The sequence below is a fragment of the Chlamydotis macqueenii genome, chromosome 6 (assembly GCF_036417535.1).
Source record: "Chlamydotis macqueenii isolate bChlMac1 chromosome 6, bChlMac1.mat, whole genome shotgun sequence".
NCBI lineage: Eukaryota > Metazoa > Chordata > Aves > Otidiformes > Otididae > Chlamydotis > Chlamydotis macqueenii.
This window is the reverse complement of record NC_141561.1, coordinates 44,466,154-44,481,917: the sequence shown is the minus strand read 5'-3', so window position 1 is coordinate 44,481,917 and position 15,764 is coordinate 44,466,154. Positions and strand designations below refer to the sequence as shown.

Below are 15,764 nucleotides of genomic sequence, written 5' to 3'. Positions count from 1 at the left end.
GCAAGGGGAGAGAGAGAAGAGAGAGAGAGGTCAGACCTGCCTGGAGACATCCCACCCTGGAAAGAAAGCTGTGGCTCTTTTCTCTCATGATAAAGAACCATCCTATTTCTCAGCAGAGAGACAGCACAGCTGTCTCTTTTGGACAGACAGAAGGGATGCCTGCAGACACGTGGCCCCGTCATGATTTGACCGCCCTTCCACAGTGATTCTTTTCCATCTCGCCTGCCCCCCGTGCCCCCATGCAGCCTGGCCCCTGCCCTGAAACCTTCACTGCGGGCACAGCGGGGGCATCCACGACACTTACAGTCGCTGCCTGTTCTCCTTCCGCAACAGCACCTTCTGGCACAACAAGCTGGAAGTGCTGGAGGGCTTCTCCTGCTGCAGGGGCCGTTCGCTTCTCCGGGTAGCGGATCACAGAGTACAAAGCAGGAGGGGGAATGGGAGGCCCAGAGGGACCCAGTCCCAGCTCATCCAAGATCTAAAGCAGAAGAGAAAACTCTCTTTATACTCCCATCACCTTCAACCTCCCACTTCCTTAAAGGCACTGAGCTTTTGGCAATGGGGTTTTTAAAATTATTATTTCTAGGGAGTACAGTGCTTTTTTACGCCCAGTGGGGTGGGCAGGCTCCAGAGCAGTGCCAGGACCTACAGCTGAGACCTAGAGAGAAATCTCTCCTCTGAGTGACTCAGCTGAAGGCAACACCGACCATGAGCTGCCCTGCCCTGGAACCATCTGGAATGATTTCCACACTGGGAAACTGAACGGACAGGATGCTTGAAGAGAGAGCACTCCCGCTTTGCACCCGTCTGAGGGATGGTGAGAACCTCTCCAGCCACGGGGCTGCTCCGGAGCCGTTGTGGAACAGTGGCCTGGACAAGGCTCTGTGCCCTTGTCCGTGGGACGCAATGCACCAGGGCAGAGCATGGCAGGCTCAGCACCTGAGCTTCACAGGGCTTTACCTGCTCTGCCACTGGCAGCTTGCTGCTCTCCAGGATCTTCCTGGTCACATCTTCTGAGCCCAGTGCTTCGATGGTCAAGCAGGGCACCCTGCCACGCTGGCCTCGGCCTGACCCTTCTGCACCTTCCCCTTCCAGCTCAGATAACGCGGAGTCCTCAAGAGCCTCCAGATTTTTTAGCCGCTCCTTCTTCGTGCGCTTCTTCTCCACGCGCTCTTTCTTGGAGCAATCCTTCTCCACGCGCTCTTTCTTGGAGCAATCCTTCTCCAGGCGCTCTTTCTTCACACCCTCTTTCTCCAGGCGCTCTTTCTTGGTGCGCTCCTTCTCCATGCGCTCTTTCTTCACAGACTCCTCCAGGCGCTCTTTCTTCCTGCACTCCTTTTCCAGTGTCACCTGATGCTCTTTCCCTCTGTTTTGCTGGCTCCCGTGGCTCAAGGCAGGCTGGCGCCGGGCTTCTGCTTTGTGCCGCACCTCCGCTTGGTTCAGAGGGGACAGCAGGATACCCTGAACCCTGTCCCAGAATGACAAGATATGCGCCACATACTTCTGCGATGCCTCATAGATCTTAAACCTCAGGGCCAAGTTCTCGCTGTCACTCAGAGCCCCCTGTTCTGCGTCTGAGTGTTGCACACGCACGGCTGGGCAGGCATCCATCAGGGAAACCTTGCTCTGCTTTCTCTTCTCTTCCTTGTCACTCCCAACAGCGCCTGAGTGCTTCTTTACAGATCCTCTCTTGTCTACCCCTTTGGTGGCATCCAACTGGTTGCTGGTGGAAATGCTGGTGTTGCTGGCGGATGCGTTCGTGTTCTGGGCAGGAGGAGCAGAAAAAAGCAGTGAGCATTTCAAAGCACCAACTAAGATGCTGCAGGGCAGTGATGATCTTTGCAACAGCACCCCAAGCCTCGCCTGAGACCTGTGCTGGGTGCTCCACAAATCCCAATCCAGAACACAGCTGGTACCCACGGTAGCTCAACTGAAACCAAACACCCCAGTGCCAGACTGATGGGGAGTCCTGCCCACCAGATGAAAAGTAGAAAAGCTTCTCCGAACCAAACCAGGAAATTAAAACACCTCCGTACCCCTGTGCAGTCCTCTGGGCTCCATTCTGGTGTGCTGAGCGTCCCTGTGCCTGGCTGACCCTTGAGGAAGTCTGGTTGAATACCTAAGGCCTGGCGGGATCTCCTGCCAGGCATGTAGCAAAAGACACCCCATCCCAGACGGATCATGGCCCAGAGGTGTAAGTCATGTGCAGAGTGGGGAGAAATGCTGGACTAAAACTATCTAGGGCTTCACAGTGAATGTCTGGAGTTATGTGAAGCCAAGACTCAAAGGCAGCATGATCCCACAAATGCAGCTCCCCAGCAAACCCATGGGAAAACATCCCTGGCCAAGCAGCAGCATGAGCAAACACCGGCTCTTGTTTCCCAGCACAACCCCACGTGTTACTCACTCAGGCCCATTCCTGGGCCCAGCGCCGCGTGTGGCTGCTGGCTTCTCGGGGAATGGTACAGCTCCGTGGGAAGAAGCTCCCCAGGGCTTTTACTCATCTCTACAAACACAGCCACCCACCTGTCTGACTCCAGGCTGCATTTTCTTCCCTGAAGCGTTAACTTGGTCTTTTCCAAGCTCGCTCCTACTCCTCTTGGAATTCTCCAGCTCTTGTTCCTCCTTCAGGGGTTCCAGCTCCTGACGGTGCTTTTCGTCAGGCTGCTCCATCGCCCTTCAGGAAGCCAAACAGAAAACAGCCCTGTGAGTCACCACCAGAAATGTGGGCTCGCTGCAATCCCAGCTGGCCCTGCACGCCATTCATTGACCCTGAGGCCAGACAGAACTCTTAGGCCATCGCCATGGACTTCCCTCAACCTGGGGAGCCTGGGAACATCCAAAGGGCGGCAAGGTGAGAGGGGTCCTCCAGGGCCAGCCAAATCTAGGCTTTGCTGTCCTAAAGTCTAAATTGTGCTGCTTCTCCAATCAGGTCCACCTGGACCCCTCCAGCACACTGCCAAGGACGGATCCACCATCTCTGCGCACTGATGCCAGAAGCCCTCTCTTGCTCTCCCAGTTTCAACCAGCTCACAAATCACTAACGCCTCCTTATCCCTGCGCCAACACCTACGAGGCTTATCCAGCCCTTCTCCCTGGGCATAGCCTGCTCCTTACTGAGGACACTCACATCAGTCAGAAAGCAAAGGTAACTCCCCTCCTGCAAAACAGGCTCTCATCAACCAGGCTTCCTGCTGGAACCCAGCCGTCACCACGGGAAACTTGTGCCGTCTCTCCTGGAAATCAACATTGGAAGCAGCCCTAGCCATCTCCTCCCAGAGCAACAAACTGGGGCCTGTGCTGACAGAAAAGCTGAAACGCATGCTCACTTGAAGCAGGTCCCCCTCCCAGTTTGACACTTCCCCTGTGCATCCTCCTGGACAGGGCTGCTTTGCTGGGTCACAGCTTCTCCCAGGCTCCCCTGCTGCTGCAGGCGAAGGGGAGCCGAAGAGACACCAGCTTCTATGGCTGGCGGCGCTCAGTCAGGAAAACCCTGGGAGATCAGCGTTGCACGGGCTTCACCTACAGCAGGACTGCTCTCTACACCAAGGCAGCACAGCTGCACCTCACACCAGCCCACACCACAGCCCCTCTGGTTTGGTGAGGAAGGGGGATGAAGAAGATGGCCATCAACAGCATTAACTCAGAGACACTTGTGGGTGCAGCGGCAAGGCAAGCACAGAGCCCAGCTGCCTGCAGCCAGCGTCTACGCCAGAGGGCTCACTGCTGAATCGGAGAGAAGATGTTCTCTTCTCTCCCAGCGCAAAGTCCCTCCCCTGTCGGGAGCCAGGGAGGTGGAACTGGCCATCCTTGTGCGGCTTGGAATAGACGCTTTTGGCGTTTGCTCTGAAAGCCCTCTTAGCTCAACCAAGGTCTCTGGAGCAGGGAAGGCCCTGAGGGACACTATCCTGGGGAGTTGTCCATGGAAGGCTTACAGACCTCCTCCTCCTCTCACGCCGGGCTTGTAGGAGCCTCTGATTAAATTGAGTTTTCTGTTCCTCCATGAGGGCATCGTACTCGTCCTCATCCATCTCCCAGAGACGTGCTTCCTCCCTCCTGGCAGCTTCTTCCCGCTCCCGTTCTTCAGCACAGACCAGAGGTGAAACCATTAGCCACTGCAAGTTCTGGAGGAGCTGCAAGGATTCACAGCTCTGTCCCGACCCAGCCTATCATCCTGCCAGGCCATCCTGGGGAGCTCATATCCCTGCTCCAGCGTTCAGAGAATCCCCCAAACTGTCGCCTGTACCTTGCCTGGCTCACGTGCACCAGCGCTGTGGACAGCTGGAGGGTGGGTAGTTACTGAGCCACAACAGCTTGCACTTGTGCCCAAGCTTTAATGGCAGAGACCAAGGGGAATCTTACAGCCTCAGCTCTGCTGTGTTTAAGCAACTGTGAGCTGAGTGCTGGCTACACTGAGGCAAAAGGCGGAAGGATTCATAAAACCGTTTCTTACAAGCTCTGCTGGTGACACAGATACACACGGGTAAGGTTGAGGGCTTGAGAGAAGATTGGAAAGGCGCGGAGATGAAGATTCTTACCTTCCTGCTCTTTCGCGGCTGTCTCCCTGCCTTTCAAAGAAGCATAATCCCGGAAGAGGTTCACAAAATAGATGTGAGGCCGATTTCCCACAGCTTTGAGCAGGCAGAGGAGCGCAGATGCCGTGCTGCATGCAAAGCAGGTCTCCAGGCCATCAAACACCACTCCCTGGAAGCAGTCGCTCAGCTGTGAATCAAGTGGCAAAGGAAGAGAAAGTCAGCGATGGCACGCGTTGGGCTCTCAACTACTCAGTCAGACCAAACGGCAAAGGGCAGCGCGTCGTCGTTCCAAGAGCATCGGCTCAGACAAGCTCTGATCTTTCCCTGCGCTCTGCCGGCTTCTAGCATCTGCAGCTTGACCCAGGCGTGCCTGCACGCAGCCCAGGACTTCTCCAACAGCAGATACAGATCCCCTCCTCTGCAAACTGTACCTCACCGCCTGTCTCTCTGTAGCAGGAACGTATCATTTGCCCCCACCCCACGTACCTGCAGCCTTTCCGAGAGGATGGCCACCAGCAAGTCCTCAGGCAGCACGCAGCTCATCAAGCCCAGCTCTCCCGCTGCGCTGTCACTGATGCTCAGCCATCGCTGCGCAGGAACGCAGGGAAGGGCTGAGCTGAGCTCAGAACTCAATGAGCCCTGCAACATTGAACACCACGAGAGAAATAAACCACCTTGGAACCCCCTGAACATTTCCAGCTGCTGGGCTTGCAGCTCAGGTCTCTCGCTCGCAAGACAATAGACCCAAAGGGCAGGCCAGCAGCTCCAGGGGACAACCCTGGGGGTCACATCCCTTGGCCACAAGAGACCCAAGCTTGCAAGCCCCTGGCACAGCGTCCCACAGCTTTGCTCACCACCTGCAGCCACTTTGCCAACAAACCATACGACTCAGTCGAGTTTTTCTGGCAGAACACAGGTTTTTGTTCCCACCCCACGCCATCCCCAACCTGCCCAGCTGCCTCTCTGCACTATCGTTCCCCACACCAGGCTCTGGGTGACACAGAGCCCCGCCACGGTAAGCAGCCCCTGCACTTTTAACAAGGCCTGTAGCGACAGGAAAACACGTAACGGTTTTACACTCAAAGAGGGGACATTCAAACTAGACAGAAGGAAGACATTTTTCATGATGAGAGCGCTGGAACATCGGAACAGGTTGTCCAGAGAGGTGGTGGATGCCCCATCCCTGGAATCATTCAAGGCCAGGTTGGACGGGGCTCTGAGCAACCTGATGTGGTTGGAGATGTCCCTGCTCCCTGCAGGGGGTTGGGCTGGGTGGCCTTTAAAGGTCCCCTCCGCCCAAACCCCTCTAAGATTCTATGATTCTCAAAGGCAACAGAAAGGTGCCATGCACTAAGCTGTGCCGATCACGCTTCACCCGGGAGCCTGTCAGGTCCATTACATGCTGTTTCTGGGACAGGCGCTCCTTTTTCTTTGTCTTGGCCGCTGCAGAGCTTTGGGAACCTACAGACTGCAGGCTGACTTTGTTGGCAGAGGGCGACTGGCTCCTGTCTGGGCTGCGCTTGCCATGGGCCCGGAACTGCCGGCGGCGGGAGGCATCTGCGTTTTGACCTGTGGAGGGGACAAACGGCTCAGTGGGGCTGGCGACGGGCGCTGTGGGGAGCAAGCAGGCACCTCGCACCTCCATGAGCACAGCCTTGTGCCCTGGTAGGGACACAGCACTTGTCCCCCAGCCTGCCTGGCACTGGCAGCACTGCTCCCAGAAGCAGCTCCCTCCCTGCTTCTCTTATTAGCACGAGAAAGCACACCACCTGAAACTAGATTGGAAAGCTAGAGAGCTTTTAATTCACAGCCCTGTGTCCGTCCCAACAAACGTGCACACAAGTAACACCTTTTCCACAGTCACTCCCCCTATGGATCAAGCCAAGGATTTGTCCTCCAGGACTATTGTTTCTGTACCTTGCCCCCATCCTACATTCTCAGATAGAGACCGTAACACGCAGCCCTGCCCCAGCTGCATCACCCATCTCTGCTGGAGCTAAATCCTCCACATGGGATAACCCCACCGGGGACCCAGGCCCTTCTTCCTTCCACCAGCTCCCAACCCAGCCAAGTTCAAAGCTGAGCAACGCAAAACTGCCCCCACCACAGACAGGGTCTGGCCTCACCCTGCAGAGCTTGGGGCACCAGCTGCCCAATAAAGTTTCCTTAAAGTCTCCGGTCTCACAACGGAGAACAGCACAACTGGCACGAGCTGCCTAACCTGACAGCCTGTATAGGAACATCTCTGGAGAAAAGAGCTCATCTGCAGCATCTCTCTCATCTGAAACTGCCCCAGAAGGTGATCCTTCCCTTCCTCTCATGTTTGTGAAGCCACACTCAAAGTCAGTCGTCTAATGCTTCATGAGCCACTTTAGAGACCTTTTTCCTTCTTAAAGTGGGCAGCAGTTCTGCCTGACGGCCCTGAGGAGCAAGCTGGATTCAGCTTTGAGGAAACAGGAGAACTCTCAGTAAGACACAAACAAGTGTGCTTCACTGCTCCTAGAAAAAGGAACCCGTGCCAAGAAGCTCAGGAGCAGGAAAAGTGCCCCTGCCGGATCCCGGAAAATAGAGAATTTTTTTAATACCCAGAGATGTTTGAAGAAACGGCTTTGCATTTCTACACGCTGCAGCCATGTTCCCCAAGAGACCCAAGGGCTGTCAAGCTGCTTCTCTGGAGCAAGGGAGGTGGATGGTCATGGTGGGTTTCTGAAGCGCTGCTGGGGGTCCAGCGTTTCTCCTTACCCGCACGCTCTGTCTCCTTGCGGCTCTTCTGCTCGATGGCAGCCCTGATGCACAGCTCCTGGGCACACAGCCCTGCTGAGCTGCTCCTCTTCGAGATGGCTTCCTCCACCACGGCATCGATGGACAAGCAGGCAGCGCCATAGTATTTGGACAGCGCGACCGCTGCCGTGGTCTTGCCTTGAGAGAGAGGAAGACTGCTTGGTGACACTTGCACATGAGGCATTGTCAGGGACAGGCTCTGGAAATGCCCCAAAAAGTATTTCACATTTTCAAGGGCAGGGGGAAAGCACGTGCCCCTTAAGGAGAGACCATGAGGGAGGCAGCCTGAGCATGGTTAGAAATGTGGATCATCTCCACCTCATCTTCAGCTGAGGACTTTGTCCCTTGTGGTGACCTCGACCCTGGGCCAGAACACTGCTTCCAGCCCTGTCCCACCACCACTCAGACTATTATTCGCTAGCCTGTGCTGCTCGCTGCTGTCTCAGGCAACCTCTGGGCACACTTTGAGGGTCAGTGTGGGCTAGGGACTGCTCCCACGAGGCAACATGGACCCGAGGCAATGTGGTCCCACAAAGCAACAGGAACATGGCCACACTGCTTGCGGGAACGAGAGCCCAGCTCCTAGCAGGGACACAAGATGAGCCACACCACCTGCACCAGCTAGGCGAAGGCCTGAGGCTGCTTCATGTACCAGCAGAGCTGTGGCTCACCTTGCTTCACTTCACTTGGTCAACCAAGCACCGTGGTCCACCAGGAGATATATGTCTCTCCTGCTGCCCCCCATCCTGGCAGCCACGGCCTGCCGCTCACGTACCTGTCAGGGGTGCCCCATGGACGATGACGACGATCCCTCTCCGGTTTCGGGCTGCGCGCCCTTCTGCAGAGAGATCGATGCCAAGGTGGCGGGCAATGGCCTTAGTGACAGGGCTGTTGTCCAGTTCTCCCGCTGCCTCCTTGCTGCTGGCGGTGCTTTGCTGATGCTCTCCTGTGCAGAAGCAGGTAGAAAAGTCGGTCTCCTGCCTACCTGTCATCCTGATCATCCTCCCATCCCCTCAGGTCCTGGGAGAGGAGACTGCTGAAACCAACGTCACACCCAAGATCTCACCATGCCCTTCCTTTAGACTTGTGCAGATCAGGGTCTGCCCTAGATGCTGGTGAAGGTGCCTCTTCAGGGTACAGGAAATGGGGTGGCAGAATGGGGTGGCAGAAAGAGAACAAAGCAAGCAGCCAGCAATGCCTGAAAGGCCTGGGCCAAATCTTTCATGAACTGTCGTCATGGGAGATTGGTCTCAGGTCCTGCTGAGTAAGGGGACACAGGCAGAACCAGGCATCTTACTCAGTCCCAAGGCAGATCGCAAGCTGAGGATCAAGCCATTATCCAAAAGCCGGATGCTTGAGGAATATTACTAGCAGGACATCTGGCCGGGCTCTGAATTCACCAGAACAGCATTTACAAAGAGTTCCCACCTTTGACCTCAGGAGGTCACCAAAAGACAACTCAGCTTGCAATGCCACGTAGGACAGCGAGCGCCCTGCCCTGCCCTGCCCTGCCTAGCAAAGGGAACAGCATCATCCTGATCCCAGCAGCTCCTGGGGGCAAACATGCTCATGTGGCAAAGCTGGGGAAAACCTCCCTGGCCTCTCCCTTGTCCCTGCCCCAGACTCCTCCCGGGATCCTGCAGACTTCCCAGAGAAGAGCGCATTCCGGGCCTACAGGAGTGAAGGTGGCCCCAGGCTGCAGGGAAGTGATGGAGCTGACACTCAAGTCCTCCACTGAGACCCCTTTGCCACAATGGACATAAACCAGGTGACGAGCTTAGGGTTGTTATCTGTCCCGCATCTTTTCTCAACGCCTTCCTCCTCCTCTTCTCCACATTCAGCTTTAGAGTCCACCTTGTTGGACTGGCTTTCATCAAAAATGGAGGAGGGAACGACCGAGCTGTGGGATGAGATGGTGTGAATGATCCCAGCAGAGTGCTTCCCTCCTTGAGCTGACAGAGACCGGACACTTTCAAAGTTTGCTCAGCAGGAAGGACACAGGGAGGGAAGAAGAGAGTGAACATGCTCAGGCATCTGCTCTTTGCCATTTGACACTTTGCACAGCCACATGCAAAAGACACAAAATTGCCCAAGGAGGGAGACTCCCAAGGCACAGGGAAGTCTGTCCAGGCTCTGGCTGCCCTCAGGGGAATTTTGAGCTTGTGCTTTTGTTGCTGGGAAGAAACAAATCGGACATAGCCAGTGGTATTAGACCTGGTCCGACTGTCTGAAGAACTCATCCCATCCTACTCTTTGTGGATGAGGGACACAAGGGGACATCCTGACTACTGCCCCAGTCCACGGCAGGCAGATACGAGCTTGCTTTGGCTGCACTCAGGGCTGGCAGAGGATGCGTGTTACAAGCCACAGATTTCCACCTGGAAATTCCTCCACCAAGCTAGGGAATGGGAAGCTGCTAAAAGCATGGGCTTTCCACGGACAACGAGGTCATGGGGAGCTCAGGGTGTGTGGGCTGAGCTCCCTGCTGTGGCCACACTCAGGAGAGCCAATGCCAATCCCTCACCATTGTCCTGGCCTGCTGGTTCCCCAGTCCTGGACTGTGCCTGCTCCTCTTCCAGCCTCTTCTGGTCCTCATAGTACTCCAGCACCTCTGGGGGCAGCTTCTCACCCGGGGCACGTGGTGGCAGCAACAAGGTGTTGTGGCGATCGTAATCCTTCAGCGTCCGCAGGATCTGTGTGCATAGGGAAAAAAAAACGTAGGTGGGATGTGATTCTTGACCTTCATCACACGAATAGACTCCCCAGGCAACCCATCTTCTCCCTCATTCCTTCCTCCCAACGGCACGGACTATCCAAGCCCCTACACACCTGCCAGCAGAGGTGGCCAACCCTGAAATGCCACCAGGCTTTGCCCTGGGGACTGCCTCCACCCCCCTGGCACGAGCCTGGGAAGGCTGGAGCGCTAGGAAGCGACGGGAGTGTGCCCATGGGACCAGACCTTCCCTCTCACCTGCTCCTCAGCAAGGTACTGCTGGTCGAACTCCAGGGAGTAAAACTCGATGGGGAAATCGCACGGGTTCTTCACCACCACTGTCCCCTCTGCCCCGCGGCTGCACGGCAGCGATGGTCCCAGCTCCAGCACCGAGGGGCTGAACTCCAGCTGTGGCTGCAGCCCATGCCCCGACATCTGCAGCTCGAGCTGCTGGCTGCTCTGGCAAATGTTAATCTTCACCTTGCTTCTGTAGGATTTCTGCAAAGAGAGAAGCACAGAAAGCTCCTCCATGAAGCCCCAGGTGACAGGGCCTCCCATTCAAGCCTTCCCCAAGGTCAGACTGCCTGGGAACATGCAGACAGGCTGGGCCAGGGCCATGGGGACTGCTGGCAGCACAGCACTGCAGGTGACTGTCCTGCCGTGCCCAGGAGGGTGTCTGGCGGCTGTTTTGTCTGCTGGTACCAGCAGCGGGATTAGCCTCGATGGGCCCTTCCAGCGTTATCCCCTGTGAGCACGCCACGTGCTCTGCACCAGGGCAATGCAGCCTGCAAATACGTCCTGGCAAGGGGGAAGATGATGGGAAAGAGGCAGAGTTCCCCATCATGCACCCACAGGTAGCCACACTGCAGTGCCCTGATGCTCGCTGTGCAAGCTCCCCATGGGGATTTCAAAGCCCCTCTCAGAAGGCTGTGCTGCAAGGGAAACCGAGGCACAGTGGGGACGGGGCTTGCAGAAAGCTCCATACGGAGGTAGACCTCATCTCCTCCTCCCCACGCTGGGCTCTCGTTACCACACTGCCCTGACAGACCTCCTGGGGGTGAGTGAGCAGGATGAGTCCTGGTGTGCAGGGGAACCGCATATTTGTTTTACAGATGGACCTAAATTGGTCTATCAGGTGTTTCTGCCTCGCCAATCTCACCTCTTCCACAGGTGAAAACCTGACTTGCACGTGGCATCGCTGTCCTGGAGCGAGGACTCCAGCTGGGGGCAGCACCTCGAAGACACAGGGCTTGGCCTTCAACTCCTGGAGCAGCTTCCGATGCATGCGCACCGACAAACGTTTGTCCACCTGAGCACAGAAACCAATCGTGTGAGGTCTCCTTGGTCTGTGAGGACAGAGTCTCGGTTCCTGCAGTGCTCTGAGATACTGTCATGGTGCTGCGAGCACCCACGTCCAAACCAGCCACAGCCACCACTGGCCTAGAACTGGAGGGAAAATGTGCAGGCAGGGTGCGCAGATGCACTGTCAGAAGAGGAGCAATGGGTGAAGCTGGCAAAGAAGTGAAGCATCAGCTAGTGAACAGGTGCAGGCAAACCAGATTTGCTCTGTACCTCTAAAGCTTCCTCAGGTGGGCTGTAGCCCAAGGGCTCAGGCAGCCACAGGCGCAGAAAGGGCAAGAGGGGCAAAGAAAGCCCAACCACGACGTTACGCGTTCCACGGAGTCTGTGCTTTACCTTCTTAACAGGCTCACTCCTGGTGGTGAACCATTTGCAGGGGACCTGGAGTGGATTGTGGAGCTGGATGGTTTCTTCCTGGCACTGTCCGCACTGGACAGTGGAGAACTCCACTGTATCCTTGGAGAGGCAGAGGGACGGCACAGCAACGTTGGCACGGAGACGGACGTGAAATGTGGGGCCCCCTGTTACCTAGTGAAGGACAGAGCATCCCGCTGAAAGCCCAGGTGACATCTGCTGCTGTCCCAAGCTGCCACCTGCCCTGAAAGGTGGTGAGGGAGGTGAGGAAGCATGCGGTACCTTGATGGGCAGGAGCACGTCCACCTCTCCCAGCGGCAGCTTGGCACTTTGTGGGTCGAAGCGCACCTCTAAAGTCTCTGTCTCCCAGCAGGGCAGACGTTTCACACGGGCAGGCTCCACACTGAAACCTTGAACAGATGAAAATAAAGCAGCTGAGAGGCACAACCCACATCAATGTGTCACAAGCGTGTTAAGGCCATACGAGTGTCCTGGCTGCTGGCTCTCTGAAGGACCCCTTGGCTTCTCCGGAGAAGCCTGCCACTCTTTCTCCCTTCTCACCACACACGGACAAAGGGTTTTCACAGCCAGAATCCAAGGTCCACACGGTAAAAAGGAAATCTATCATTTCAGGACCTCCAGCAATTTCTTCTTCAGGCATCCCACGGAAGGATGCACAGACCTCTCCAAAGGGGAATTTCCAACTAAGATCCCTCCATGCCATGGTGCTCCCTGGAAAACAACTTAGAGGAGACACCTGACCACCCCTCAGACACAGCGAGACACCGTTTGATGGCAGTGCAGCCTTACCTCAAAGGCCTGCTTCAGAAGCCTGTTTCCATACAACACAGGACCTCACAGGCCACGTTCTCAATAAAGGCTGAACACAAGCGTGACATCTTTATGAACTCTAAGCAATGCACTTCCAAACCCCAAAGAGTCCGTCTGCTTGTAACACAAGCCCAGAGTGCACAAAGAAACTCAGATGACACTCCTGGCAGTCAAGAGCAGAGGTTGCTGAGAGGTGACCACGCTGATCAGCCCATCTAGCCCCCAGGGAAGTGTTAGGGCAGTCACAGGCAGGCCAGGTCTCTGGGTCCTGCTGGCCAGGAGAAGTCAGGCTCCAAAGCAGCAGGTAGAGAGGGTCGCAAGGAGGAAGAACTAGACAAAGAAGCACTCAAAAAACTCCCCATGGCCAGCAGCTGAAGCTACTTTGTCAGACAAGGCTCCTTCAAGCCCACGAGAAGTCTCTCCAGCACTGGTTACCTGTGTCACGCAGGACCTGTCCATCGGCGTGGAAGGACACAGGGAAGTGGCCAGTGTTGGTGATCTTCACGCTGTGCGTGTGGATGTCACCAGGAATGACAGAGCCAAGGTCCAGGATGTACTCGGGCAGCTGAGCCCTGAAAGGACGAGTAAGGACAGTTCTTAAACCACAGCCTGGCTACGTTTCCAAGTGGGTGGACGATGCAAAAAATGTGGGTATTTCTGTGTCCACTGCTGTAGAAACTCAGCTCTAGTCAGTGAATCCCAAGGCCTGACTATCTGGTAGTAAGACTTTGGCAAGTCCCAGGGAGTGTAGGTTCTAGGCTTCCTCAACTAGCAAAGGGACCTTAAAATAAAGTTACTTTAAAATGGATACTGGTCACCGCTCGTGTGCTATGAAAAGCCACTGCAGACAAGTTCACTGGACCTCCACTGGTCTCCGTGGAACTGCTGAGCCAGGGGTACAGCCCAAGCCTGAACTTGCTTCAGGACCCTGAAATAGGATTTGCCCCCACCGCTCTGCAACCAGATCTGTCCCCAAAACAGCAGCAGCAGGGCTGCGCCTCTGGCTGTTACCCTCGGGGTGCCTGGAGATAGGCTATGAGAGTCCCCACTGACTTGAGAAGGCTCTGACGAGAAGGCTGGTCAAAGGCTGTCTCCTCCGGGGGATGGGAGGCAAGAGCTTTCTGCTGTGCCAGGGCGTGTTCCTCTACCAGCATCTGCTCCATCTGCATCTGCAGCCGAGTGTCCAACTGATGACAAGGAAAGACAGTGGCTGGTTAGCAAAGGTCCTTCCCAAGGCACAACCCTGTCTCTGAAACAGGATCCCAGCCTGCTCTTGTGGAGAGGGGTGATGGGGTCCTCCTGGCTCACTGCTCAGTGTCTGTGACACCTCCTGCTCTCTTAGCCAGGACCTTATCTCTAGGGAAATGAACTCCAGCGCCTTCGCCTGCCCGTCACTGTTACAAAAGCTGATCTCGTCAGAGAGGCAGACGGACAAGCCAGGAACCTTCCAGTGCTCCGAGTGCCTGCGCCCAGCCGGTGCCAAAGCAGCTTGGACAAAAGCTCTTTTGAAAAGGGAACCTTTTGTTGGGCCGGTGCCACTTGGAGCTGAGCACCGACAGCACAACCCCAGGGCACAAGTCAGGCTGCTGCGATTGACTCTGTAAACCTGGCAGGGCTTGGGTTCAGAGAATCCTAGAATCCTGGAATGGTTTGGGTTGGAAAGGAACTTCAGAAATCATCCAGTCCAACCCCCTGCAGCGAGCAGGGACATCTCCAACCAGATCAGCTTGCTCAGAGCCCTGTCCAGCCTGACCTTGAACGTCTCCAGGGATGGGGCATCCACCACCTCTCTGGGCAACCTGGGCCACTGCTTCAACACTCTCATCATAAAAAAAATTCTCCTTATTCCTGGTGTGAATCTGGCCTCTTGTAGTTAAAAACAATGACCCCTTGTCCTGTCATGCTGCAGGCCCTGTTAAACAGATTGTCCCGATTGTTGTGAGCCACAGACACCCCAGCCATGACCTGCAGCGCCAGCACAAAGAACCATCAATTCGATGCCTTGAGCAGGGTCTTCAGGATCCCTCCCTGGGGCAGTCAGGAAGCTGGTGCATCTATGGGAGGGACAATGCCCCGAGGTGGGCAGCCCATGGGCAATGCTGAGTTGATGCATGACCATGGGCAGGTGTGGGCAGGGAGGTCCCAAGTGCCAGCAGGACCCCAGGAAGCCTGCTGTGGGGTGCAAGGGGCCCAAAGGACACAGGGGGAGCACCCTGTGCCAAAGAGGGAAGCAGTTGTTCCTCACCAGACTCTGCGAGTTGTCCATGGGTGGCTCCGCTGCCGCAGCCTCCCTCAGAACAACTGCTTCGTCCCTCTGGCTGTCTTTTTCCACCTTTTCTTTCGCCTCTTTGAGCAGCTTCTCATATTTTTCATTTCCTGAAGGAAGAGAACATCCACAAATACAAGTGTGGGCACAGCACCATTCCCATTCAAGCTGGGAAGCCCCATTCCCCTAACACTGGCCTCTCCCAGAAACACATTCCTCAAGCAAGATGCCCTAGGGACATATAACATGGGGGAAAAAAACCCCAGGGCCTTCCTGGGGAGCAGACGGGCAGTGCTTACCTTTGACGTTCCTGGGCAGGTCCAAGCAGATCCTGGGAAAGCTCCCCTCTCCTTTCAGGGAAATTTCTTCTGGCTCCAGGTGAGCCACTCGGATCTGGAAAGTCCTGCAGAAGCCTCCAGGCACTCCCGGCAGGTAATAGACTTTGAGAACTTTCCGCGTGCCAGGTCCAACGTAACCCTGCAGAGCGCGGGAGAAGAGGGAGGGAATGCACCAAAGAGGCTTTGGTGGAGGGATGGCTCAGACGATAGACATGCTGCCAAGAGAAGGCATGTTCTCCAGGCTGAGAAAGGGTCAGACAACATGGCCTTCTGGCCTTCTTCTGTCCCAAAGCTCACATCTCCTGCACCAGGATGCACTGTGTCCTTCAGAGGGCTCCTAAGGCTGCATTCCCACAGCACTGCCTGCCCTTTGCTCAGCGTGAGCACAGCTCTTCTGCTCACGAGGTGTGCCCTCTGCCAGCCAGAGCCAAGCTGAGGGAAGAAAGGCTCTTTTGCCAGCCGCCACGCAAGATGAGGGAAGTGCCCGCACTCTCAGACGGGCCGGCAGCTCCTGTCCCAGCACGTCAGTGGTGCCCAGGCTGGTGTTGAGCGCCGACGTATTCACAGATCCCAACCAAACGTCTCCT

The 15,764-nt window shown here is 55.9% G+C and overlaps 1 protein-coding gene across 1 annotated transcript in view; it reads right to left on the bottom strand.

Annotated features, from left to right (window-relative positions):
* Window positions 1-15,764, bottom strand: part of LOC147600355 (axonemal central pair apparatus protein HYDIN-like) — a 39,527-nt gene that overhangs the window by 10,719 nt on the left and 13,044 nt on the right. Inside the window, exons 10-29 of the mRNA XM_086751245.1 lie at window positions 15,139-15,316; window positions 14,819-14,949; window positions 13,627-13,760; window positions 13,009-13,145; window positions 12,025-12,152; window positions 11,725-11,916; window positions 11,189-11,338; window positions 10,288-10,527; window positions 9,841-10,009; window positions 9,113-9,298; window positions 8,092-8,268; window positions 7,278-7,454; window positions 5,911-6,104; window positions 5,022-5,174; window positions 4,539-4,722; window positions 3,940-4,081; window positions 2,527-2,677; window positions 1,351-1,764; window positions 961-1,188; window positions 266-478 (exon numbers count right to left, since the gene is read on the bottom strand). Of these exons, the coding sequence (XP_086607371.1) occupies window positions 266-478; window positions 961-1,188; window positions 1,351-1,764; window positions 2,527-2,677; window positions 3,940-4,081; window positions 4,539-4,722; window positions 5,022-5,174; window positions 5,911-6,104; window positions 7,278-7,454; window positions 8,092-8,268; window positions 9,113-9,298; window positions 9,841-10,009; window positions 10,288-10,527; window positions 11,189-11,338; window positions 11,725-11,916; window positions 12,025-12,152; window positions 13,009-13,145; window positions 13,627-13,760; window positions 14,819-14,949; window positions 15,139-15,316 (3,678 nt within the window). The remainder of the gene's footprint in view (window positions 1-265; window positions 479-960; window positions 1,189-1,350; window positions 1,765-2,526; window positions 2,678-3,939; window positions 4,082-4,538; window positions 4,723-5,021; window positions 5,175-5,910; window positions 6,105-7,277; window positions 7,455-8,091; window positions 8,269-9,112; window positions 9,299-9,840; window positions 10,010-10,287; window positions 10,528-11,188; window positions 11,339-11,724; window positions 11,917-12,024; window positions 12,153-13,008; window positions 13,146-13,626; window positions 13,761-14,818; window positions 14,950-15,138; window positions 15,317-15,764) is intronic.